The 26852-nt window shown below is 43.1% G+C and overlaps 1 protein-coding gene across 1 annotated transcript; it reads left to right on the plus strand.

The window, feature by feature from the left end:
• The first annotated feature begins 7606 nt into the window (after window positions 1-7606).
• On the plus strand, window positions 7607-24688 carry OAZ2 (ornithine decarboxylase antizyme 2). The gene is given in 6 exon segments (XM_072981776.2): window positions 7607-7777; window positions 14984-15059; window positions 15061-15141; window positions 16629-16804; window positions 20776-20861; window positions 21881-24688. Coding segments are annotated over 6 exon segments (576 nt in total). The 5' UTR covers window positions 7607-7757; the 3' UTR covers window positions 22018-24688.
• Window positions 24689-26852: the final 2164 nt, after the last annotated feature.

Here is a 26852-nt window from a genome sequence, read left to right on the forward strand (position 1 = left end):
GGGGAACCTTTACCTTTAACAATTTACAGATTAAACTAGTCAACAACAACATGTTTCTTTTTAAGTAAAGTCTTTAATATTTGACAGAGGAGACGATAACCCCCCCAAAAAAATAGTATAAGGGTGATAATAAAGCCCAATCCAGGGACTGCAAGACTAGATCCAAAATTTGGGAGCCTAAAGTAGGTGGGACCTGGCTGGATAGCTCAGTGGTTTAGGTGCCTGGCTACAGAGCCAGAGGTTGGGAGTTCAATTCCACACCATGCCTCAAGGGAGAAAAGCGAACCTGTGTATCCTTGGGCAAGATGCACCGTCCCAGGGTGCCCCCAGAAGAAGGGAAGGGCAAACCACTTGAGAAAACTCTCTACCTAGAAAATCCTACAAAAGGTCGCCATAAGTCAGAATTGACTTGGCGACACATGAAGGTCATTATTACTATTAAAGTAGGGGAAAGGAGGAGGAAGAGAAATCAGCCAGACAATTGGTCAAAAATAAACAGAGATTCCATTCAGGCCAAGGACAGGCAGATGCCTGGTTTTGAGGATATGCGTTGTTTTTCCCAGAACAATCAGTGGCAGCTTGGAGAGAAACACCTACTCAAATATGAAAAAAGACTGAAATGCTACAATTCATCTCAAGTGCCACTCAGAGTCAACTGAATACAACCCACAGGTGGGTACCACCCCTGCCCCCCAACAAAGATCTTTTTTTTTCTGATTATTGAAAGTCAGATATTGAACTGTCAGGTCCTGGGGCCAAATCCAGGCCTCCTAAAGTCTCCGTTTGACTGCCTGAAGTTCCTCTAATGATGGACCTCCTTCTCTTCTTAGCACTACCAGTTGGAAGTTACATGTGAAATCTTCCCTCCGGTCTAAAAAGTCGAAACACCTCTCCTAAAGCTTAGTCATCCATGGTTAGGAGCTTCCAGCTGAAGCATGTCTGTGTTGCTGCTCCAACCCTTCTGCCTTTGGCTCTTCCGGCCACTCCTGTCCCCCAATAATTTATCTCAAGCTGAATTAGCCTCTCTGACCAAAAGAGGTGTATCTCCCGTTCTGGCCCCCAGTTCCTTTCCTTTCACAGCACCGTCGAAGGTTGCAGCTACTGTGAAGTAAGCGGGATTTAAAAACTTTTGCCAGCCTATACAGTAGTTATATATCAAAGACGCCTACCAGTAGAAGCACATTAACCTTATCATCATCCATTCCCCACCCCACCCCAAGGACACTGTGGAATTTCTGAATCTGGATTTTTTAAACTTGGGGCCATTCCCACTTGACGTTGTTTCCGCATCTGTACTGTTGGCAAAGCAGCAGCAGAAGATTCAGGACCCTAAGTGCCTTCTTCGTACGCGATCGTCACACCGGCCTGGGCTTCCAGTCTGTAGCAAGGGACTGGATTCTTTGTACAGCACAGCTACGCAGGATGGAGGTGTGACCCAGTCCCTGCGCCGCCTGAGTTCCTGAGCAAGGACAGAGAGTGCAGAATGGATTTCGGATCAGTTCTCCACTGGACCAGCGGCCAGCCTTTGAAATGAATGGTGTGCGGCTGCCCATCCTGAGTACGAGGAAACACGTTCAAACTCGGGCATGAAGACCTGCCGTTGCAACGCACGCAGAAGGGGGTGCAAGAGGGGTGGGACGTTCCAGGAGCATGGGTTGAAGACTATCAGCTGGGCCTGCACACACGTAAAGTGGGAAACGGTGTGGTGTGTATGCACACCCAACGCACGGGCATAGGAGCACAGAGCAGGCTGCACAATATTTCCTTGTGCCTGCTTGGGCAGCCAGCACTTGGCTCCGGCCGGGCATATTGTCTACGATTTCCGTGCTGAATAGGGCTCGGGGGAAAAGGGGGTGTCAGGGGAAGCAGCTGGGCTCAGCCGCTGCAGGGAGCTCTCGCGCAGGATCTGTTCCCACGGCCCGTTGCCCTTCCTGTTACTGCAGCCCTTGGGGGGACGCCAGGAGACCACCGGAAGAGGCTCTCAAGACATTATGATGTGGGAGGAAATGGGGAGGGGAGAGGGAGAGAATACCCCCAAGACAGCCCTCTTGTATGTACGTGCTGCTCCCTCTTCATTCATCTCTCCTCTCGGCAACTGGCCAGACGGCTCCCCGTCCCCAGCTGCAGCCGGAGAGAATCCAAATGTCCATCTCCCCCTTCCTGGCTTCTTTCCCCAGCTTCTGATTTCTGAAGGGAAGGGAAAGCTCCTGCAATGAGCCAGCCCCTGCTTTCTGCAGCCACTGTCTGCCTGCTCACAGGTTCACTTCTGCACAAATTAGCATTGCTGAAAGCACACAACGATACAGACACACGTGGATTTCTGTGTTGTGGCCCATCTACAGGACCTATGTATCAAGATTTAGCATCCCATATGGAAGAGCACCCTATCTTTCTCCTTGGCCGGGATCAGAAAATGAATGATTGTTCAGAAATCCCTTGCCTTGGTTGGAAATGTGAGTTTGGTTGCCTTTCTATCCAGGAAGATCAATTTGGTTATTCCAGACAGCCAAGAGGTGCTTTGAATGTTAATCCAAGTGTAAATGGCATGAATGGCTCTTAAAGCGAGGGGCTACATGCCAAGATCTCCTTATGGCCTTCTAGCACTACTCCAAAGCTGTCAGTTCTGCCTTTCTAAATGCTGCCTGGATAGCTCAGTGGTTTAGGTCTCTGGCTGCAGAGACAGAGGTTGGGAGTTCAAGTCCCCACCTGGGCCTCCCGTGAGTAGAGCCAGCCTGGGTGGCCTTGGGCCAGCTGCACAGTCCCAGGGTGTCCCAGAAGGAGCAAACAGTAAACCCAAAAAACCCTGGAAAGGGTTGCCATGAATCAGAATGGACTTGACAATGCATGACGTTGCTGAAATACCCGTGGCATCCCTTCTACTCTTTCTGTTTCTTTCTTTCTCTTTGGCCAGCATTCCCCCCCCCCGCCCCAGCTTGCATGCTGGTCAAATGCTTTCTCTGCCCTAATTGGCCTGTGTCTTCTCCTTCCCTTTCAACATTGCTGGATGTGCCTATGAAAACATTAAAAGACCTCCGCTCAACCCTCAAAGCCAGCAGGCGTTTTACTCTGCCTGATAAACGTCAAGGTTCCATTTTAGATATCTGCGTGGCCTTTTTGAGCTTCAGTTTGCAGAACACTGCGAGACTACTTTTATCTAGCAACTGCAAAAGGCACAGCTCTTGGATGTAGCAGCTTCTGAATATTCCGTGTAGGCCATGCTCCATCCGGCAGGGAGAGAGCACCATTGGCTATGCGCAACACCGGAGTGGTGCACGAGGCCCCCGGTGCATTCAGCGGGTGCTTTGAAGTGTCAGCTGAGTCCTAGGGGTTGGGCAAAAGGAAGCAACTCATGCAGAAGAAGCAAAGTGACTGACAGCCTCACGAAACAAGATCTTGACTCTCCATCTAGAAGCTATGCACCCTTCAGCGGAGAAGTCATCTTGCTTCAATCCAACCCTTGGCAATAAAGGCTGCTTTTGTTTCATAATTGGCCAGCTGGGAGATACCGTGGCTTTGTTTGCATGCCTGATGGGGAAGATCTGCAGCTCCGGAGGGATAACATTGCAGCAGCAGGAGAAGAAAATATGCTTTCACTTGACCCTGTGATCTGCCTTTGAATTGCAGCTTCAAAGACAAAGTTCCATCGCTCTGCCTTCGAAGTGGATGCGGCTTGCAAACCTCTGCTATTGTCGTCTGCAACGGAGGTGTTGTTTCGAAGAGGTTGCACGGAAATAATTTTTAAATTGCGTCTACTGCACAGAGCTTGGGATGATACAGAAGGGTCTCCCTTCTCACTCTTTTAATTCACAATTAATAGTCTGGCTGAAAAGTGGGTCTTCTAATGCATGGGTCTTCACAGATGAACGGCTATGATCCTGGTCCAGCATTTTAACCAACACACGTTGGAGCTACTATATTTCTTTTATTATCAGTAAAGACAAATACATTAATTTTGCTTCAGATGGATTCTATATTTCCCCCCCTTTACCTCCACAGAGTTCAAGGCATGATTCATGTGTCTTGCTTTTGTTATGTGCTGTCAAGCAAGAACAGACTTACAGCAATAGCTCAGTAGCTTAGGTATCCGGCTGTGGAGTCTAAGGTTGGGAGTTCGATTCCCCTGTGTGCCAGCTTGACAGAATCACAAGTCAGGTTGGTCTTAAGTCCCACCGGTGACTCTATTCTGATCCCTCCCCCAAGGACCTGGACTTGATTTGTGACTCAGAACCCACCCACCCCTCTCTCTTTTTTTCCTGAGGGGAAAAATAAGCTTTTATAGGAACTCCAATTTGGGGCTTGGGACTCAGGTGTTGGTACCAAAGACTCAGATTGGAACTTGGGCCCCGAAATTTGCCAACATTCCTCCTGGAAAACCCTTAAAAGTCTCAATGTAATTCAGAATTGACTTGACAGCACATGTAGTAGTAACAGGATTTTCAAAGTGAGGTATTTAAGGATTGGTGGTTACCAGTTAAACACACACACACAGCAGCAAGCTTCCATGACAGAGCTAAGGAATCAAACCCAACTCATCTGAGTCTTTGTCCATCACTCCATCCATTATATCACCCTGGGTTTCCTACAGCTGTCTTTCCTGCTCTCGATTATCCTCATTTGAATAGGTAAAGGTAAAGGTTCCCCTTGATAATTTTTGTCCACTCGTGTTCGACTCCAGGGGGCAGTGCTCATCCCCGTTTCCAAGCCATAGAGCCAGCGTTTTGTTCGAAGACAATCTTCCGTGGTCACATGGCCAGTGCGCGACTTAGACACGGGACGCTGTTACCTTCCCACCGAGGTGGTCCCTATTTATCTACTTGCATTTGCATGCTTTCGAACCGCTAGGTTGGCGGGAGCTGGGACAAGCGACGGGCGCTCACTCCGTCATGTGGATTTGATCTTACGACTGCTGGTCTTCTGACCCTGCAGCACACGCTTCTGCGGTTTAGCCCACAGCGCCACCACGTCCCTATACTCATTTGAATACCTCTGCATGATATACGAAGTAGCATTACGTCTGGCATAAAGTAAATGTTTTCTCCTTTGACACCATGTCTTACTTACTTGGGACTGGAGACAAAGCAGTAAAAGGACGGTTTTTTCCCATGTGAATCCTAAAAATAACAACTAGCATGTTCCAACTTCCTTGCGCAACAAGTAACCAGAGGACCGGCTTCTGTGGGAAAGTTGGATATTATTTTTTCCTGAGCAATATAAATAGAGCTCTTCCTTGAATAGGGACATTAAATGAAAAGGTGGGGGTGGGGCTGTGCAGAGAAAGACAGCAGTAGGCTTCTTTTGAACCTGGACTTTGAGCTGATGTCGGCTTCTCAGAGTGTAACCAGCCAATCGCTTTGCTCAGAGAAGAGGTCTAAGCAGAGGAAAATAATGCTTCTATCCAAATCGATGTGGGTACCCAGTGTGGTGTAGTGGGTAGAGAGATGGCCTAGGACTCAGGAGGCCTTGATTCAAATCCCCACTCAGCCCATGGAAACTGACTTTGCGGGGGGGGGAGTGGAACTGGTAAAACAAATTCATAAACATCTCACTTACCTTGAAAGCCCTATTAGGGTTGGTCTAAGTTGACTCCAATCTGGTGGCACATAACATTCAAAACTATCGCCACGACTGGAAAAGCTGTCTTTTGGAGTTACCATTCGCAGATTTCCCCAGACAGCAGGATCAAGTCACTGAACTCTGGGGGCAAACCATACCCGAGATAATCTGTACAATTCTGGTCATTGGACCTGAAAAAGGATATTGTATAATCTCCAACAGGATCACTGTAATTTCATATCACTGTTATTTTCTGCCTTTAAGATGGTGTCATCTGCGTACCTTAAAATGATTGATGTTTCTGCATCAATGTTCACTTCTTCCTCAGAGTTTAACTTCGCTTTCTATGTCATATATTCTGCATATGGGTTGATCTGACAGGGAGATACTGTAAAATACATCCTTATCCGATACCTTTGCCAACTGGAAACCATTCTGTCTCCTCCCATTCAATCCTAACAGCAGTCTATTGTCCAGTGTGCAGGATATATAACAGGAAAATCCAAAGTCATGACACACCCCTTTCTTTCAGAATAATGCACAGCATTTCTTGAGCTACAGCTTTTCATCTCCAGTCACTTGCATGCACACTTGTTATTGATATACAGTCTATTGTCTTACATTATTCTTGCAAATTTTGCATGAAAGTCATGAATGGATTACAACGGCAATGAAGAAAGCAGCTATTATTAAAGTGACCAAAGTCAACAGAATCACCAAGAAGGCTTGTCCCTGGGACATAATTTGGCATTCAGCTTCCACAGGAAGGCCAAGGCTACCTTAGAGGAGAACAATTCTAAGATCTTGCTTCTTATAGAAGTAAAGCTAAAGTAATTATCATTAAACAAGTATTTTAAAACAGAATACTTTTTCTTAAGCGTTCACAGCACTTCACATATTCTTCTCTTCCTGTGAAGTTTGTCTGGCTGCAGTTATTTATGATCCAATAACATGTGGAGGAGGTGAATGCCAGACACATTATGTGATGCTGGAACGAATTTGGAAACTCCTTTGGGGAAAATCAGAGTGTCCTCGGTTGCAAGCTGTAACTGGTTACTACAAGCAGAGCTATACAACACTAATGGCCTTCTAGTCATCTGCAGAACACCTAGAATTTGTCTAGCCTTTGCATGAAGCTCTTCAGTGAGAGAGAACCCATCATCCATCAAGATCAGGAAAGGGAACAACAGTAATGGTTCTGCTGAATATTTTAGGGCAGTGGTTCTTAATCTTGGGTTACTCAGGTGTTTTTGAACTGCAACTCCCAGAAACCCCAGCCAGCACAGCGCTCTCTCTCTCTCTCTATATATATATACATACACACACACACACACACACACACACATATATATATATACACACACACATATATATATATACACACACACACACATATATATACACATACAGCTTTTAACTGACCTATAAAGGTAACACCTGAGTATAAAATCTGAAACGTGGTTTTTTTTTTTGCCAAAACATCTTTTAGCACTTTTGCTTCACAAAAACTGTTATAGCAACAGTAGTAGCGCAGGTATGTGCCCCAATCACAACAAAGGTGTATATATATATATAAACAAAAAGTGAATATATATATAAACAAAACAGCAAGACTTCTCCCTGCCTCAGGCTCTCTTACACTCGACAATCAACCTCACACCTCGCGAGCAAGACAGCCAGCGCTATAATCCAAACACACACGCGCGCACACGCACACACACCCCCGCTCGCGCCAGGCCACGTGCCGCCTTCCAAACGCCCGGGAAAAGCTCCACTGCCCGCGGAAAGCCCTTGCTGGGCTCGCGCCTGCGCATTTCCTTACCCGTTTGGGTCGCGCAGGCGCATTTGCCTTTGCCGCCGGCAGCCAACCTCGCCTCCTCCCTCCCTCCCTCCCACCTCGCCTTTGTTTCGAGCGGTCGGTTTCCCAGGCACCCTGGCGGCTGGTGGGAAGAGAGAGGGGGGGGCGTGTCTATGCAGATGAGCCAACGAGGCGGCTCGCGCTCGCGCGCGCGCGCAGGGGAGGGCGGGGCGAGGCGGAGGCCGCGGCTCGCGCGCTTGGCGAATCAATCGGTCGGTCCGTCCGTCCGTCAGTCGGAGCTGGGCGCTCGCGAAGGGAGGAGCTGCCGTGAGAGGGACCGGGAGAGCGCGCGCGCCTCTCCTCCCAAACTCCCCCCCCGCCCCGCTCGTCCTGCAGAGCCCCGAGGATGATAAACACCCAGGACAGGTACTGAGGCGGGGGAGGGTCTTCGTCGCCGCCCCCCCTCCTCTTCCTCCCGGTCGCCTTTGGCCTACTTTTACCTCACAATTCCCTCTCCCCCCCAGCCTCCGCCTGAGAAGACCTCTCTCTCTCTCCCCTCAGAAACGGGGTGGGGGGTGGGGGTGGGGGCGGGCGGGCCCTGTTTGGGGGAAGAGGCCCACTCTCACAAACACCCATCCGCCCCCCTCAAACTCACACCCTCCCCGAAGAAACCCGGATGAGGCACGAAGCCGTGAGGGCGAGTGGGTGGGCTGTGTGGGGGGGGGAGAGAAAAAAAAGGCCGCGCGAGGAAGGGGGTAGGAGGTGGACGAGGGGCGGAGCGAGGGGTTGGTGTTTTTGTTTCTGTATTTTTTTTTTTGGCCCCGGGGGGGGGACTTTGTGTTAAAAAAAAAGGCGGGTGTGAGGAAGGCCAGAGAAGAGAAACAGCCGCGGGCCGAAGGGACTGGAGCGAGGGGAGGGTTGTGTGTGTGTGTGTGTGTGTGTGTGTTTTGTGGGGGAGGGGATCAGCCACCCGCGCTGCCTCTCAGCACATTCACCCACCCATCCACCCAGGAAGGTTTGTGGTTGGGCAGGAGCGGGGGGGGTGGCGGGTGTTTTTGTCGCCCGTCTCGCTCGGCAAATGGGTCGAGAGGTTGCTCCCCACCCACCGCTGGGGCCTTCTTGCTTTGAAGCCTGTTGGCCGGCTCGGGAGGGAGGGGGGATGTTTCCCTTCTTGCGTGGGGTGGGGGGGGGAAAGGAAGGATTCGGCCAAGGGCCTGAAGGAGGCGCCTGCCTTTCTATCGGGAAGGTTTGCAAACCTCTCGGGGGGGGGGGAAGAGACTGGGCCCAAATCAGGTCTCCCCGAGTTTCGGGGAAGCATCAGGTGTTTGCTGGGCCCACGTGGTTGGCTTCCCGAAGAGTAGTGAGGCGATCCGTTCTTCGGCCTCCTCCTGGATCAATAGAGGATCAAGAGCGCCTCGTCCTGAAGGAGAAAGTGCAGGATTGGGTCTGCAGGCGCCCGGTTTTCTGAGATCCCCTGAATCTCAGCTCTGGCATTGGCAGCAATGGTGTGCACATCTCTCATTCTGCGTTACCTAGGCACTCTGCACCTTCATTCAACTTTAACAGGCCTTCGGGTAAAAGGGAGGATGGTCTGGTGCAAAATTGGGATTCAGGGAGATGGGCATACTTAAAATAGAATTAAGGAACAGAGTCCCCACGGAAGGCAGAATGGGAGTTGTGCACCCAATCCTGCCATGCAAAGATCAATTCCTGTTTTCCCGTTTGTTTGTTTTTTTTTTTTTTTCCTGGCATCAGGGAGGTGTGTCACCTTGCTGTTATTGGAGCTTTACTGAAAATTCCCTGTCTCCACCCATGGGTTGTTTGATCTACTTTGTTCCTATCTGTGGACTCTGATGTTTCAAGTAGATTATTGATATATTAGTACATTAGGGGGAGATTCCTGTGAAGTAGTTTGTAAATATGGCTCTACAGTGGACAAGTGTGTCAGATTTGAGAATTCACTTTTTAATAATAATGTGTGTCACCAAGTCAATTCTTATGACAACCCTTTTCAGGCTTTTCCAAGTAGAGAGTGCCCAGAAGTAGTTTGCTGTTCTCTTCTGTGTTCTTGGATGTACAATAAACTCCCAACCTCTGGCTCCACAGCCAGATACCCAGCTCACTTCTTTAGTTTATGTTTATTTAGTGTATATTTATTACTATGCAAAGCCAAAGAAACACCCAAATGCTGAAACAGTTGTAGCAATATAGTTAGTAATTTATGTGTGTGATTTAAAAATAAAAATGGTACCTCTAACTTATAGTATGACCTGACCACTCAGACTGTGTGTTCTAATAGATTTGTTTCAGTAGGACAGAAAGATGTAGTTATTTCTCCAAATGCTACTTATATGGTCCTTTTCTTATACCATGTAGGTCCATAACTGCAGTAGGTAATTCTTTATGGAGATATAAATCTTATTTAAAAAGGTTAATATATCAATGGTTCGTTATTTTCCAGCTCATAGTAGTAGTGATGAGGCTCCTTAAAATATGGTATTTTAGAAGTGCAGCTCCTTTTAAAAAATAATATATTAATATCTAGTCTGCAGTCATGTAAAAACTTTATCCTGATCATAAATGCTTGCAAGTTGGGTTGTCATTTGAGCTGGCAAACACTTTAATGTTTGTTTTGGAAAATCTTGGCAGTCTGCAAAACAGGAAAGTCTTTTGTTTATCATCCTCTCAGGAAATGAGTTTGTAGCTTTACAGAAGATGTTAGTAATAGCTATGCTTTCAAAACACATATCTGTCCTAAAATTATTTAGCTTAATGCTGTTGGGAATATATTGGTCTCAAATTGTTACATTTTAATCTGCATGCATGCATTTGCATAAGATATAGTAAGAAATTTTAAAAATTAATTCAGAATCTTTACTGTTACATAAACAGTGAGGTAATTCTATCTAGAGAAGTCTAGAAATCAGGTCAGCAGTAGGGATGTGGGCAAAGGTGATCCTCTTAACATTCAGTGTGCAGTTTGCATAGTCTCCCTTCCATGTGTCATTCTCCCTTCAAAATAATAGAGCAAGCTTTTCAGACCTATTTTTAACACAGTGCTTGTTGTAAATCATCATGTTCAGCATGACAGAACTATTACATTCTCAACTGCTTTTTGCCCGCTAGTGCTGAGCCCTTTTCCACTTTTGTGGTTTCAGTTGATTTCCAATCTAGCTTTCCTTGAAGCAGTTTCTTTGTGTTACTTTATATATCTCCTTGAAAATGCACACCTATAGGAGTTGGAGCTATAGAGGCATGCAGAATTATGGCAGTTCTGTGTTGAATTGTATATAATTTTTAATATCATGCATTAATTTTATTCCTACTGCACAATGTCAGGTTCCTGAAGTTGCCCTTCCAGCTATTTCTGAAGAAATGGCAAGACAGGCAGACCTCACATCTAATCAGTGGGCCATTTTACTAAACAGTATACTTTTATATTTGTATAACATTTGCAGGTCTGAACCACATGGATGACAATGAAAACAGATTCTTGTGAACCTCACCATCACATCTTTGTTAAAATCAGCTGTGCAGTTACAACTGGTCATTTCATAATAAAGTTCTATTGTGAAACATTATCCTGGAAGTCTGGCAGGTTTTTCTGAATATATTGTTCTGCATTATTTTACCAAAAACATTTATTTTCTCTCTTCCTTTTCTTGGGAGGGCACTTTTTAAAGCACTTTTTGCTACATCCTAATAGTGTTTCTTGACGTTGTTTTGGAAGCGAGAGCACCAAAAACAGCCCACAAAACTCATCTTCAGCATAACTAGTCACTTTGCATAGCCACCCCTACAGTGATTATGGCATGTTAGAAGAACACGCGTGCACAGAGTGATTTTTATAGGCATCTGTGTAAATGATAGCTTATATGGTTATGTCAAAATGTCCTCCTGGATGTATTGTGTAACAGGTCAAGTACTGTGGCTCATATTGGATAACAAATGGAATTTGATTGTATCTTCAAGAGAGCTGATGCAATTGTTATAGAACAGAATGAAAGTTATCTTTCAGTAAATCTTTGTCCTTTTGTCAGATGAATGGGTCTTACTAATTGTTGAGTGATTCATTTTTTTATTTACAGAACAGACATGTTGCAGTTATGAGCAGTTACCAGGGTGGACAAAAATCAATGATTTTTAAAACTAAATTGATTTAAATAATGATTTATACCACGGTTTTTAAAATGATTTACCGTGTTTCCCTGAAAATAAGACAGGGTCTCACATTAATTTTTGCTCCAAAAATGCATTAGGGCTTATTTTCAGGGGATTTTTTTTTTTCATGTGCAACAATCTGCATTTATTCAAATACAGTCATCTTCATCTGGTTGCTGCACAATGATGGACGGTGGTGTTTTACTTAACTGGGGCTTATTTTTGGGGTAGGGCTTATATTATGAGCATCCTGAAAAATCATACTAGGGTTTATTTTCAGGTTAGGTTTTATTTTCAGGAAAACAGGGTAAATCAAAACCACCCTGGCAGTTACTTCTCTAGTTAATTCCTAGGCATGGTGTTATATCCCCAAATGAATTTCCGAAGACCTGGTTATACACTTGAAACAAGGGTTGGAGTTTCTTCTGAGTGTTTTCTTCTTTTCTGCTGGATGACTAATGGGGCAAACACAGTTTGCTCTGAAGGTGTTTTTTCTGACACTTTTCCAGTTAATGTGGTGTGGAGAATCTTTGAGTCAGGCTTCTATTTTCCTGTTTTTACTGACCCTGTTATTGAAGCTGTGTTTGTTCTTGGGAACATAGAAATGGTTTCTCCTTGTTTCATCATATAAAATACTTTTTTAAGAGTAGCAGTGGTTGAGCTTTTCTCTTACTTGGAGCCAATATCACATGACAGTTTGGATTGATCTGACCAGACATTTTTTTTAAGAATAGGACAGTTTGTCTTACCTTGGTTACTTCAAAGTGTGGAACAGGATTTTTTAAAAATGCAAATATTTAATATTCCCTGAGATTTCTCTTGATTCTATTTTCTCAACATGAAGTATTGAGGGTTGACCGTAGTAGCTTTTTAATATTCATGTGGTACATGAAAATAGATCAGTTAATAGCAGGTGGACACTGTGTGGTTGAAAAGTTAGGCTGTAGCCAGATATTAGTTGTTTGACTGTACTAAAGATGGTGTGATAAAGTACATCTGTGTGTGAGTGTGAAAGAGAGGAAGAACCATACTTAAAACTGATGTGTTCTCAGTAACACTGTGAATATTCTGTCGGGCAAAGAGTTTAGCACACTGGGAATCTTAAATTTCTTTTAAAAGAAACATCTTTCTAACCTTGAGGCATGTGATGACAGTTTTGGCAGTGTGGAGGCTGTATCTGATGACCACTTTGAAATTGGTCGGGATAAGCGGGATCTGCATTATAGAGGATATGGGGTTTAAATTTACTATGTAACTTCAGTCCTTGAGTAAGAGGAGCATCCCATTCCACAAAAATGCAGATATGCTTATTTGGGGTGTGTATATGCATAATACCATTGAGCTCTTTTGTGTGCAGAATTGCCCTTGGTTTGGGCTATTAGGAAATTTGGCAAAGGCCTGTGTGCTTGTGCATGCTTGTACATCTTTAGTTAAAGAGTATGACTAAAGTCCATTCCTCCTAAAGCTGTAGAACTATGCACTACAAGAATGAACTGGTTTCCGTGGGTGGAAAAGTATTTTGATTTTCACTGCTACACTTGATTATTGAAGCATCCTCCAACAGTAATAATGTTGTATTGTTGACTGGAGAAAACATGCACATCTGGCAGCCTTGCTGAGAAGCTGAAGAGGGATGGGAGGAGACACACAGTCAAGCATTTTGCTTCACCCGTCTCCACCAGACACCAGCACAAAAGCAGAGCTGCCTTTCAGTTAATTGTTGCAGTGAATATGGGTGATGAAGACTGATCAAGTTAATGTACAGAGCTCAGTTGAAGATAGCTTGTGTACAGCTGCTTTGCATCAGTCTATATGGTTAAAATGAGCTTATTTAAGAACTGCCTGCTGCTTCTGAGGCTTCCAAAGTAGCAATCTCTTGCTTGCTAGGTGTGGTCACATAGAGACTTTACTTTGCTCCAGCAAAGATAATTGTTTCAGGTTTATGCTGATCTAAGCACCAGCATTGGGAATGAATGTAAGCAGCAGGTGAGGGCTGCCTTTTTTGGGGCTAAAACTTGTTGGATGTGAGTTTTCATCTTTGTACCATAATATATGTGCAGCTCTCATCAACATAAATATGTGGGAACTGGTTTGGGAAGTTCTCTCAGAGAAACTAATACTGTAGCATAGTGTGAAAAATCATCTCTGTTTTCATAGCATGGTTTGGGGAATACACCATTTGTACGTTGCTTGTGCCTCTTTCACAGTCTTTTAAGATGTTCCTGTTCCGGTGGTTTAAAAATCTGATATTAGCTGTGCATTTGCAGGGTGGCCCTAACTGAGCTACTTTCTGTCTCTCGGCCTCTGCCCCTGCAATGAGCAGTTGTTGTGGCCTCTATTAGAGGTGGGAACTGTTCTGTTTGCTCTTACAAAATATTTTCTTTTAAAAGCTTTCAGTTTAATTATAATTAATTCCAAGTAATTATTGTAAGGATTACTGGGATAATACATCCTTATGTATAGGACAGAGATTCCTGTCTTGCTGCTGTGCAAGACTGTAATTCTAAAACACGAATATTAACAAAAACAAAGCTTTTCTGTATGGTAAAGATTGAAGCCCACAAACTCAATTTGGAGTTCTATTAGAATCCTAAAATGTACTATTTCTATTTTTGTAGAATAGTCAAGAAATGCATCAATAAGAAATGCTATATCTTTTACAAATTATATGTTAGTGTGTGTGTTGTATAACTTTAGCATGCCAAAATTGTAAAAGCAAAATAATTATCAGTCTTGCTAAAGTGATAATGAGAAACTCTTAATTTCAGAGCTTCATCAGATCTTGGAGGGAACAGACCATTAAAAAGTCTGGGGGAAGGATATGAAAATAAATGTATTCACTTAGGTATCTAACATGTGTGAAACAAATTTCTTGACTCAAATTGTGTTAGGCTCCTAAATATACAGATTTCCCTCAGTGAATTGCTGTTTCAGGCAAGGTTTTTGTTGGTTTTGTTGAATAACTGGTCTCTCCTCACTTGTATAGTTGTGTCTCTTAGTCTACTTATACCGTGAACATCAAGCTTTTGCTACAGTTGGAATGCTCAAGAATAACTTCTAACATCCAAAGAAGCACATGTCTCCCTCTATTTCCTTGCATGCATCAATTTAAGATAGAGAATCCGATAAGCTTGTTTGTGGCTGGCAGCACAGAATAATCTGTTACAACATTTGGAGCAGGGGCAATCCTGTCCTTGCCTTCCTGAAAATGTGAAACCTAATATTCCTCATTCAGGATTATGTCACTCTTTTTCTACTTGTTTATGATCATGGTTTCCCAGTGATCTGGGATTCTTGCCAATAGAAAGGTTTGCTGTGTGTAGTATCCAGCACCATTGGTGTGATCTCTCCTGTGTCCTGCCTGGGAGGTCCCTTCCAAAATCTGTGGCACCCAGGCTTCTTGCCTCTCAGCTGATGATGCACAGAAGGTGTTGCAAATCTAACTCTGCTCTTTCTTTCTTTCTTTTGCAGTAGTCTTTTGCCTTTGAGTAACTGCCCCCAACTACAGTGCTGCCGGCACATTGTCCCGGGGCCTCTGTGGTGCTCCTGATGCCCCTCACCCACTGTCGAAGATCCCCGGTGGGCGAGGGGTTGGCAGGGATCCTTCTGTCTCGGCTTTGATATATAAGGTGAGCTATTCCATGACAAGAAGAAACCAAAGATCTGGTATTGGGAGGTGAGGGTGGTATTTGCTTGCTTTGGGATGGTGGTATCTTTTGAATTTTGATGAATTTAATCTCTTTTGAGAAACTGTGTTTTATCTTCCTTAATAAAAATGCTTCAAAGATCATTACAGATTTATTCTAATTGAAAGCTCCCTAGCTATTTACATTGTTTAAACATCTTCCTTAATCTGTTTCGTGTTGTTGTTTTTTTAATCTGGTAGCCTTATGACCACCTGTACAAATACGTTAGGATAGTCTTTCTAACAATTCTTGATGTTAATGCAATCCATCAAATTAGGAAACCTAACAAAATGCCACTCTAAACTATGTCAGTTGCTAATAATTTTGAGTGTGTATAATGGTGAAAGTAATACTCGGTTCCAGTTTTCCCTCTGGACTGTTCTGAACAACCAGCTGACTGGTCGTCTCCCCAGAGCTCTTGTTTCCAAAACACAAACATACAGAATCATAGAATAGGTTGCTAAATATCTTTAGACCGAAAGAAGAGCAAAGAAGGGCGTTATTACCTTCTAGAGCTCCAAATAAAAACTGGAGTGGCTGGGTAATAATAGTGTCTTAGTTGTGTTCCTCTGCTTAAAGCACCAATCTAATAGGTTGGAGTCTAAATTTCATTTTTGAATTCTTAATACTGGAATGGCTAATTTGGATTCTCCGTTTAAATAATTTTTAAAAATAATTTTTAAAGACTATGAATGCTGAAATTGGATGGCATTTTGTATCCGTATATGCGGAAAAGAACTCTCTGACTAAATGCTTTTTTAAAAATTTACAACTGTTGCCCCTATTTTCTGCTTTAGAGGGAACTGCTATTCAGTCACATGCTCGTGCTTATGAAGAACCAATGTTTAAAGGCATCCTTGTTCAATTCTGTATCTAACAAGACTGGCTGTCCTTTTCCAGGAGCATTTGCATTGGTTTAGAAGAGCATAATAGATTTGTTCAGAGCAGGAGTGAGGATCCTTTGGCCTGCTAGATTTTTCAGACTACAACTCTCAGTGCTAAACATTGGCTGTGCTAGCTGGAACCCCTGCAAGGTGAAGTCGAAAATTGTATACAGGCCCAAATGTTCCCCATCCCATTTTAGAGCATTTGAGCTCAGTCAAACTGTTAATTTTTAACATGCTTTTGCGTACTCAGCTAGTTATTCCAGAGAAGGTAGCAGCTTGATCAGAGAGTGGGCCTGCCCCCTCTGAGCTGAGCCTGGTTTGGCCTGTGTCTTTCAAGGCAATATGTATTAATAGCATTATGTTAAAAATTCACTCAAGCTGTAGTTAAATAAATGTTCTGAGGACTACATAGTTAAAACAAGCCTTTTAAAAGGCAGGTCCACTGGCAAGTGTCTTTCCATTCTGAGAAGAAAATGACTCAACATGGTGCTGTTTGCTAGCTTTTTCTGTTTAACACTTGGTTTTTCTTCCTGACTCTCAAAGGATGAGAAGCTCACTGTTAACCAAGATCTTCCAGTGCATGATGGGAAGCCACACATTGTCCACTTCCAGTACAAAGTTACGGAAGTAAAGATCTCCTGCTGGGATGCAGTGCTATCCAATCAGAGTCTTTTTGTGGAGATCCCTGATGGTTTATTAGCTGATGGGAGTAAAGAAGGGTAAGATTCAGGCAACATGACGTTTTTAAAATGTAAACATCTGTTTGGGGAAGCATGTGTAGGCCAGTTTCTGTCATCGTGTCGTTAGAAATATAAAATACACAGATACACACACAAAGAAGATTGTGTGTGTGCGCGTGCATGTGTGTGTCAGTCAAAGCAAGAGTACAAGTGCACTGATTGAGAAACCCCATTTTTAAACGTTTACTGTGTCTCATACATATGCCAATTAAGTATGTTTTCAGTTATTCCCAGTTGACAATTTTTCCCCAGATTCAGATTTTTTGTTTTCAACTCTACTACAAGCATTGTTCAATTTGAGACAGCTTAATGTGCAACTTTAGACTGTCTGGAGTACTCTGAGCCAGAATGTGAGTTACAATCTAAAGTTCCCTTGCCCCTCCAGTACACCAAGATTATGCATAGTGTTGCCCGAAGGCTCCCATGCTGTCTCACCCGTACATTTAAAATATTTATACATAAAGTCCCTTTGTGCTCCCTAGGAGTTGTGGGGGATACGTATGCTATGGTTTGAGCTCCCAAGCAACCCTTGGGCCACCACATGCTTGGCATGCATGCATGCATACATAGTTTTTGGCACTAGAAGGGATAAGAGGGCTTTTGCAGTTCAAATGTTTTAAAAGAAAAATATTTGTCTAGTAAGGAGGTGTGGGAGTGGATGTGGCCCTCCTGTGTCCCATGGTGGGTATGTGGAAGTTGTCCACTCCTATAGTAGACACTTTATTGCTGACCACAAAAAACGACCGCTTTCAGTTACATAATTCAGGTAGTAAGAATTTTTAGCAGCATAGGCTGGATGCACTTTGCACTCCCATGAGTAGCTTATCTGCTTGAGTGCTGAAGCTTATATCCTTCCTTTGGTTTTATTTGCCTCAGTTGGATAATGTTAGAGGCTTCACTTTCCCTCTTCTGCTTTCTCTGGTATAGTGTTTTCTTTTTCATGAATTTGAGAAGTCTGGGTTTTATTAGAACTGTCCCTTTCAATAAATTCTGAATTCCTCGACTCTACTCACTGTTTCCAGGCCACTACGATCCTTTTCTACCCGGAGGCCCATGCAAAGATGTGGAGCCTCAGGAGAAAAATGAGATTTTGGGGGGGGGGGTGACATTTTTTTTCTGGTTCCCCCCAGCTATTTTTCCCATTAAACAATGAGTGTAGTGGCAAATGTATTGAGGGAAACCCTCAAATAAAATATTTTTGTCTTAAGGAATGTGCAAAATGTCAAGATTTTACTCATGCAAAATGCTAGTAACTTTGTAAATAAATATTTTGAAGGCTAGGTAAATTTAGCCTATAGCAATATGGAATAATTTTTCTGTAGACATATGCAATCCTTAGATCCAATATGCCTTTTGTGTACCCACTGGATGTTTTACAGAGATATATGTGTGTTGTTGCTTGCCTTCTCTATAGGATGACAATTTTTATCGCTTGCTTTTTATAGTCACAATAAAGGTAGGGCGATTTCTGTACAAATCACACACTTTTGTTGTTTTTGTACAAAATGTGTAGTTTCTGTTTTCATTTTTGCCCCCCTTTACTGCTCAGATGGCAGATCTAGGACATGTTTGCTCAGATAGCATTTGGTTTAGCCTTTGCGATTCTCATTTTAGTTCAGGGTGTATTCATAATTTTGCTTGTACAAAACTATGCTGTTAAATAAGCCAGATACTGTATTATTATTGTATATTCAGAGTTTAAAATGCAGAAAGACAGCAAATTATGTTTGAAATTTTCATATAATATATTGCATGGTTTTAATTCTTCCCGGAATGCACATTTTTCCTTTTAGAAAATGGGAGAAAGTTTATTCCTCGGCTTGAAAATTTCCAGGAATGTTACAGCTCGGTGCTGTTTATCAACTCCAGCCATGTTATATGGAATATGCTCTGTGGATGCTTGATTTCCACCTAACAGGCAGCTATGAGCTTGAAACAGGTCCCACAGGCCAAATCTCTCATCGTGATTTCATTTTGCAACAGTGGAAGACAAATGTTCCTTGGTTCTTCACTCTCACCCAGTAGGAAACTTGAGGCAGCCCCATACCTCCCCCCCCCCACGACTGGAACTGGCTGTGGACATGGGGACTTCCTAAGACCTGTTGTGTATGCCCCCCCCCATTTTTCCACATTTAACCTCTCCTGCTCTTTATAATACCATGTCCTTTATATCATCATCGCCACAAAAGCTTTGCACACAATTTTGTGTGGTTTTTTAAGTTGGTATAATAAAAGGTTTTCATCTACCAAATCTCCAGCTATTTTTTTCCTGCTGTCCCCGTTTTATTTGCTGAAGTAGCTGAACCAATTTCCTGGGCGACATGTGGCCTTTGGTCTAATTTCAGAAAGCTTCTGCAAGTGACAACTGCAGATCACTGGCAAGAGTGATGTCTTTCTGCTGGCAGCCCACTGGGCAGATAGAGAGGAAGAAAATTGGGACTGGCAGAAAAAGAGAGCAGAAAGAACAGACTTCTTCCTCCAAATGTGATTCCTGCTAGATCATTCGCCCACAAGGCTGCATCCTTGACAAATAAAGTTTCCCCTGCCCTTGTTTATACTCTAAAATGCAGGTTCGAGAAGAACGCACAAGGCATATCCTACTTGCTCTGTTGCATTTGAAGATACAGCTGTTTTTGTTCCTGAGGGGTGTGTGTATATCTGGCCTCAAATACAAATTCTTGTTTTGAGTCTCTTTGCCTCCTTATGGTGAATTCGTTGGGCAAAGTGAGGCTTGCTGACCTTTGTATTTGGCTGAGGGAAAGAATTATACAAGTATTGCCCACCCATCTTAGGCTTCTGTGCTGGACAGACTTGCTCTTGTTAGTCTTACTCTAATAGGAACCTTAGTTCCTATTATGCCTGTGCAAGGATGATCCACTCCAGTAATACGTAGTAGTTGTCCAAATGTAACATTTGTACATTGTATGCTAGGGTTAAATGGGCCTTTTAGACGTGTTTCAGCTCATTGAGCCCTTCCCACAATTCTTTGGTGACTGTACTTGTACTGTCAGTGCGGCTTAAGTACAATTGCATAACTGATTATTTTTAGATAGCTAAAATAAGCTGCTTGGAGGTTGTAATTAAAATGGATCATTATCATATTAACAAAATCCTTCCCAAGTTAATCTCTGCCTCCTGCTGATTTCCAGTCCTGTGGCCAGTGTTAAAGTTGCTGTTGATTAAAACCCTGTTTTAAACTGTTCTTGCTTGGTGTGTGCAAGAGGCCCCTCAAGCAAGCAGAGAGATGAAGCTGCAGCCATCAGCCGCTGTCATTTCAGTTTATATAGCATTTCAGAGAGAGGGATGGAGATTGTGTGGCCTGCCAATCTCTGCTGCTCATACGACTCCACTGATGGGGTTGAAATAGTGTCTGTCAAGTGCTTAAAGATTTCACAGATCTAGCCCTGACATGGGTGGGTGAAGTTGAAGATTGGCACCTCCTAATGTGTCACTGTGACCCTCCTATCAAATTCCTAGCTGCTAGCAATAGTTGCTGAAATATCAGAGGTGTGTCACTGTTGTGGCTTAAATGGTTTCCTAATGTTTGCAGTGATGGTAGCCTTGTGGGTTCATGAGAAGCTGGAAGAATCCCACACTGTTTTGAGAGATGCAATATGTTGCTGATGGTTTAGTTTTTCTTAACCCCAGACTTTAATGTGGGATACGTGTTCCTTGCATTCCTCCTATGCTGGTATTTCAAACAGCCCAGCATTGGACTAGCTTAGAAATTTAAGAGTGGTCATCTTAGATTTTGTCCCTACTCACCTCCCTCCCAAACACATTAAGCATGGTTCCTCCCCTTTCTTGACTTTCCTTCTTTCCTTACAGTTCGCATTAGTAATGGTGGGGTGATTGGTGGCTACCCTATCATATTGAAGACAAATGCAATAAACCTTTTGAGTTATCTGTAGCAGATTGCCTCAGTGATATATTTGTTTCTATCCCATCAGATTATTAGCACTGTTGGAATTTGCTGAAGAAAAAATGAAAGCAAGTTATGTCTTTATTTGCTTCCGAAAAAGCAGAGAAGACAGAGGTGAGTGCTTCAAACTTGCTCTTTTATTATCTCCTCACCCAGGTTTGTGCAGTAGCTTCTCCAGCAGAAGCCATCTGGTGGTAAACCTTGATGCGAAGTCTAATAACAGCTCTTATTGAGGACCCTGTGTGACCCTGGATACGTTGTGAAGGGAGTATTATGTTTCATTGAGTGAAACATAGAATGAGTAGTAGTACTCTCTGCATGTTTACCCAGACGTTCCACAGTGTTCAAATGAAGCTTGCCTAGGAATATATCTGGTTTCCAGTCACAATATTAACATTCCTTGGATGGAACAGGAAAAGAAGCAACTTTCTCTTATGATTGTGGAGCTGTTCGGCTCAGCTGAATGCCCATCCAGTTCAAGGAAAGCTGAATGGGCTGTTTAGTGCCTCTGCCCTCTTTCAGACCGTTTTTAAAGCAATGCTTTAAGTATCTATGGATAGGTAATTAAATCAAGGACATTCAGGGGTTAGTGTGACACTAAATTACATACTGGGCTAAATTAAGTAACATTAAATCTGCTACTGCTTGGAAGGTTATGTTGGAATAGTCACAGTACTCCTACCAAATCCTTTTTCTTTAACAGTGATTTCTAAAAAGCTGTTACTTTTCTGCTGGGGCTGAGTCCATAGTGATCTGTCTCATCTAAAAGAAAAACCCAGGACTGCATTTAGTTTTGCAATAGATGACCGTTCTAAGAGTTCCCCTATTTGAAGAAATCTGATATCAAGCTCTAGATCTTTTTTGGCTTGTGATCTCTGTACCTAGAATTAGATGCCTATTTTCTTTCTAACAAGACTCTTACTATGGCTGGTAGATTGTGATACCAAGATACTTTTTGTAGGCCACTTTGCAGCATAGACTGAACAAGCAATGGGCATGAGAGGGACCTGACAACTATTCAGACTTGGGGAAGTGAGAACAGCGGTAATAAGAAATCATAAAATGGGGAAATATGTATTTCTTGGAATTTGCACTGGTGTGCCTATAACTGTGTGGCTCTTCTGTCGTTACAGCTCCGTTACTGAAGACATTCAGTTTTCTGGGTTTTGAGATTGTGAGACCTGGCCATCCTTGTGTCCCATCACGACCAGATGTGTTGTTTATGGTGTACCCCCTGGATCAGGTCTCTGATGATGATGATGATGATTAGATCCCGTGCAGCACTTCAGTGGGACCTGGACATGCTTCAAAGACAAGAGGGGGCAAAACATCCTCTTCTGAGGAAAGGAAAAACAAAATTCCTCTGGACTGAAACTGCATTTCTTATTGTTAGAGTGACCTGTGTATCTTCTGAGTTGACTTTTCCATTGAAATGTGTTACTTAGCAAATAATATAAAGTCTGCACATGTAATCGCACAATAGTAAATGAAAGGTGAATGGAGCCCTTTCAGCTCTGTGGTCTGCTGGTTAGCCTAGTGGAAACACCCTATCTGACACACAGTGGGCGAGAAGCTCGCTGGTGGAGAGAGGGACAGGCTCTGTTAGTGTTGGGCTCTGTGTTCTTTTGGCTTTCCTTTTGAGTAACTGTATATTTATGTGTTCACTCAGGCTCTTAAGCAGAGGGCACACTTTTGAGTGTAGAAGGTGGAGGAACATGAACACTTTTTAGCATACTAGGTGGTGCCACTGGCGTAACCAACACTACAGGTTTCAGGAAAACATTGTCCTATTCATTTTCTTAGGCCACAGCTTTCCATAAGTAGAGTCAACGTATGAAACTGGCCTTGCTTTTGAGAAAACGAGCTGCGTAAGATACCTCAGAGGGACTGTGGCAGTGTTGTGTTCTGCTGTAGCATGTGGCTACAAGCAGCGAGTTGAAATGTCTGGGTAAGCGCATGCCGTAACAGGGAAAAGAGGCAAGTTTCAGCATCTAGTCTACCATGCCTGAGGGAGAAACCTTATACTTAATAGCTCCAATAGATTCCCATACAGCCAATAGAGTTCAGAATGCGTATAGGAAACCTGACCTGATACTTAGCTATTCTTAGTCTTCAATCATATGCTCTCTTACTTGGACTTAAGCCCCATGCTTGCAAGAGCAGACCGCTGAGAAAAAATACTTCCCCAAAGCAACTCATGATTAGAAACATCATGCCTCATCCTTCTTTGAATAATAGCTTTCTGTGGATATCAAATTACAATTATGATGCTTACCTTTCTTCAAACAGCTAGTGTCTTGAAACTTCATTTGCAGTATAAACTCCCACCACTCTTATTTGTCTCTTCACTGATTTCATTCTTGTAGTGTTATTCAGAACCACTGACATCTTTAAAGAGGCCTTACTTACACTGATGTTTTGGGTCATTTCTCTCATTAATGTGGATCATGATACAACTGGATATTGCTAAAAGAGAAAACCACATACAGCCTAGGACAGAATCTGCAGGCAACATGCTTCCTTGGCCATTACATGATTTCTGGATTCTGTGTGTTCGTTTCACTAGACGTTACCCTCAGATGTGACCAATGTGTTTCTCACTTTAAAAATATGGGGCTGCAGTATTTGAAATTGAGACTGTCCAGCTCTTTGCTTTTAGGCTTTTGCAAAGAAGGTAGGTAGGTGGTGGTAGCGGGAAGAAATTGAAATCGTATTTCTCTTCTGGTTTCAAATTGAAGCACCCAGCAAATGCTGACTTAGACATTAAAAGCCACCCTGTGGGTAATGTGAAAGGTTGAAAACTAGTACCAGCCATGAATTAGCAAAAGATCTAAGTAAAGGTAAAGGTTCCCCTTGACATATAGTCCAGTCATGTCCAACTCTAGGGGACAGTTTCAAAGCCATAGAGCCAGCATTTGTCCAAAGACAGTTTCTGTGGCCACGTGGCCATCACGACTAGACACAGAACGCTGTTGCCTTCCTACCAAGGTGGTACCTATTTATCTACTCGCATTTTTACATGCTTTCAAACTGCTAGGTAGGCAGGAGCTGGGACAAGCGACTGGAGCTCACTCCGTTGTGTGGATTCGATCTTACGATGGCTGGTCTTCTGACCTTGCAGCACAGAGGCTTCTGCAGTTTAACCAGCGCCACCACATCCCTTGTAAAGATTTAAGTACTCATCTGTAATATTCTGATTTGAGTATGAAAAGTTAAAATTGTTCTGTTCTCTGGTGACGTCTTGCTATGTACAGGGTGCTGGTGCTTGGTAGGCAAGCTGTATTGTCCAGTAAAGTGATGAAAAGAATTGTGATTACTTTGCAGGCCAGTTTGTCTACCAAATATACATGCTCTCTAGCATCTGCACTCAATATGTGTCTTACAAGTAGCATAAAAGAAATGAGGCTCATAAAATTGCTCCAATATATTAAGGTCTTTTATGAATCAATTCAAGCTGGGTATTACTTTATTGGGTCTTCTAGCAATTGCCTCCCTTGCCCGCTAGGACTTCAGAATGTACTTGTGGTGTTAATTTTACTTTATTGGCTCTTGTGTGCTTGATTTTGCTGGTACATAAAAAAGAGTAATACTTCTGTTTCTTAATAGTACATGTACTCATATGTATAGTCATCAGTTTTTAAACACGTCAGGGAAAGGCCTGAGACGTTGCTATCAGTTTTGCTGCTTTCAATGTGCTACAATTTAGCCTCACTTTTTCTTGCATCAGTGTTCTTTTAAACACCTCTTTGAGCTAGCAGTATATGCTTACTAAGGGATAGGACAGTGGATGACAGCATAAAGATCTACAGGCACTAGAACAGAATTATTCATGTACATACATCAGCTGAAGCAAGAGGTAGCTCTTCATCCTACACCAGATTAGAAGAGGCTGCATATTAAAGGAACAATTGACCCAATAAACCCAGTCTGCCGAGGGCTGATCTTCCAGCGTATTGATTATCACAGAGCTACCCTTTTCCTAAACTGTTTTTGCCCACTGCCTCTTCCATGTGTTCCAGGACACTATTTGTGAACAACAGAAAATTCTTTAGTCTCTCAGTCCCTTCTGTACTAGCAATGACTGTTCAAATGTTACTACCTTGGTAAACTCACCACACAAAGAGTGTTCCGGCTCTTTGCTTCCACTCCTGGGTTTGTTACCTGCCTTCGTATGGAAGAGGCAGTTCTGAAGTTCCCAATTCAAATGGACATCGTCCACAAGCAGCAGAGCCCTGCAAAATTCAACCTGCTCTCACCTCTTTCTTGGTCACTAATGAAAATGTCACAAAGTGAAGAGGTAGTAATTTCCCCAGTCTTGACTCCTCCCAGGTTTAACACCAGCTTTTCCTTTGCTGTTTCATTTTCTTCCCCCTGAAATTGGAAGGCTCACTAACATTGCCCATAGTGTCTGTTTCGAAGGCCATTTTTCTTTTAGCATATTCTATTTGTTGTGATTTCCCCGTCTTGTCTTACATAGAACTATTTTATATACAACAAAGTTATATATCCTTTCAGTTAGATATTCTGAAGTTATTGGTCACTTCACCAAATTGTAATTTACCATTTATTGCTAGCGTTACTTCAGAGAATAAAATATAGCTTTTATACCAAGCAGCATGCCAATAAGATTTGAGCCGTTACTAATGAGGCTGTATTTGAGGGAAAAATCCAGCTATTACAAGTGAATAATTTTAATCCTGTTTTGCCACTAAAGGCCCTGTTTCTTCCAACCTCTTACTTTTCACTGGAGTTCTTTTCATTCAAAAGTAAGTGCTGCAGGCATCCTCAGAAATGCAACCTAGTTGTGACCTATGTAAAGAGTTATGCTATGGCTAGACACATGTCCAGTAGGTTGATTCAGGATGGGAAGAGAGTCCTGATCAGTGATGTGTATATTCTAAACAACAGGAGATGCAGCAGGGAGCCTGGAATTAGCTGATAACATATTTGAAGACATATTTCTAGCCCTTACTGCAGGTACCTTATGTGGATTGTGGAACAATGACCCAAGGAAGATTGTAGCTACAGAGATTTCTACTGACAAATGGCTTGTTCATCCAGGTGATTAAACAGAATTCATTCTGTAAAAATTAAGTGAAGGTGAGGATGACTCAGTTTATCATAAAAGCACACTTTAAAAAGAAACGTAGCCCTAGGTACTATATAGTGCTGCAGTTCTGAGTCAAGTTGTCACAACAAAGCTTGGGGTAAAGTCAATCTTTACATCTGCTGGCTTAACAAGACCAAGATAGTAGACGATAACAAGCTTGCTCTGCACCGAGTGGCAGAAGCCAAAGAGCAGCTACGGTTGGCTGGGTCTTGGTCCTTCAACATTCAGGGGAAAGCAGTGGTGGGGTTTTTTTGTTTTAAAAAGAACACACACAAACATAAGTTTGTGCATGGATGTATGTATTTTGGAAAGAATATAGTAAAGTACACTTTTTACAGTGCATTGACAGGAAATCCTGAACTAAATGCTTAACATACCAACTCTGAAGAAAGACAAGGCTTTGCACCCGTCAAAATTTGGGGCTCCAAAATAGTATTTCTCAACTTGTAAATCAGGCTAACGAAATAAGGGTGAAAAGGAACTTAACGTATGGAAGAAAATGGCCCTAAGTGACTCATTAGTGTAGTACTAACTGCTCGTCCCCTCAACTTTCCATGCTCTTTATCTCAAAAGCAGTAGTTGGGGAGACTACCGGTCCATCAAGACAAGACCGGCGGCACACCCCTTTCCTTTCCACTGCTTCAGAGCGGACTCGTAGTTTGCAGTCCAGCAGGCCTATCGTGCCTGTGCATGATGCACCACGCCCAACAGCACCAGCATCTCCGCTTCCAGACAGAATGGCCAGGCCCTTCTCCGTTACACGCAAGACACTCCCAAGTACAATTTTTCCTGAGACCATGCTGGTGAGAAATAAGCATTTCTCTTGAAGGCAGCCTTGGCTCAGATTTTTCCCAGTGCAAGATCCTCGTTAGATGACAGGCAGCCTATCTGAGGGATGCACCTGAAATAGCAGGTAGTGGAACAGCAGAACAGCCACAGCATCTTTTATTCCCGGTGGCAGGTCCACCTCCCACTCCCTAAATTCTGTGTAAGAA

The sequence above is a fragment of the Pogona vitticeps genome, chromosome 12 (assembly GCF_051106095.1).
Source record: "Pogona vitticeps strain Pit_001003342236 chromosome 12, PviZW2.1, whole genome shotgun sequence".
Taxonomy (NCBI): domain Eukaryota; kingdom Metazoa; phylum Chordata; class Lepidosauria; order Squamata; family Agamidae; genus Pogona; species Pogona vitticeps.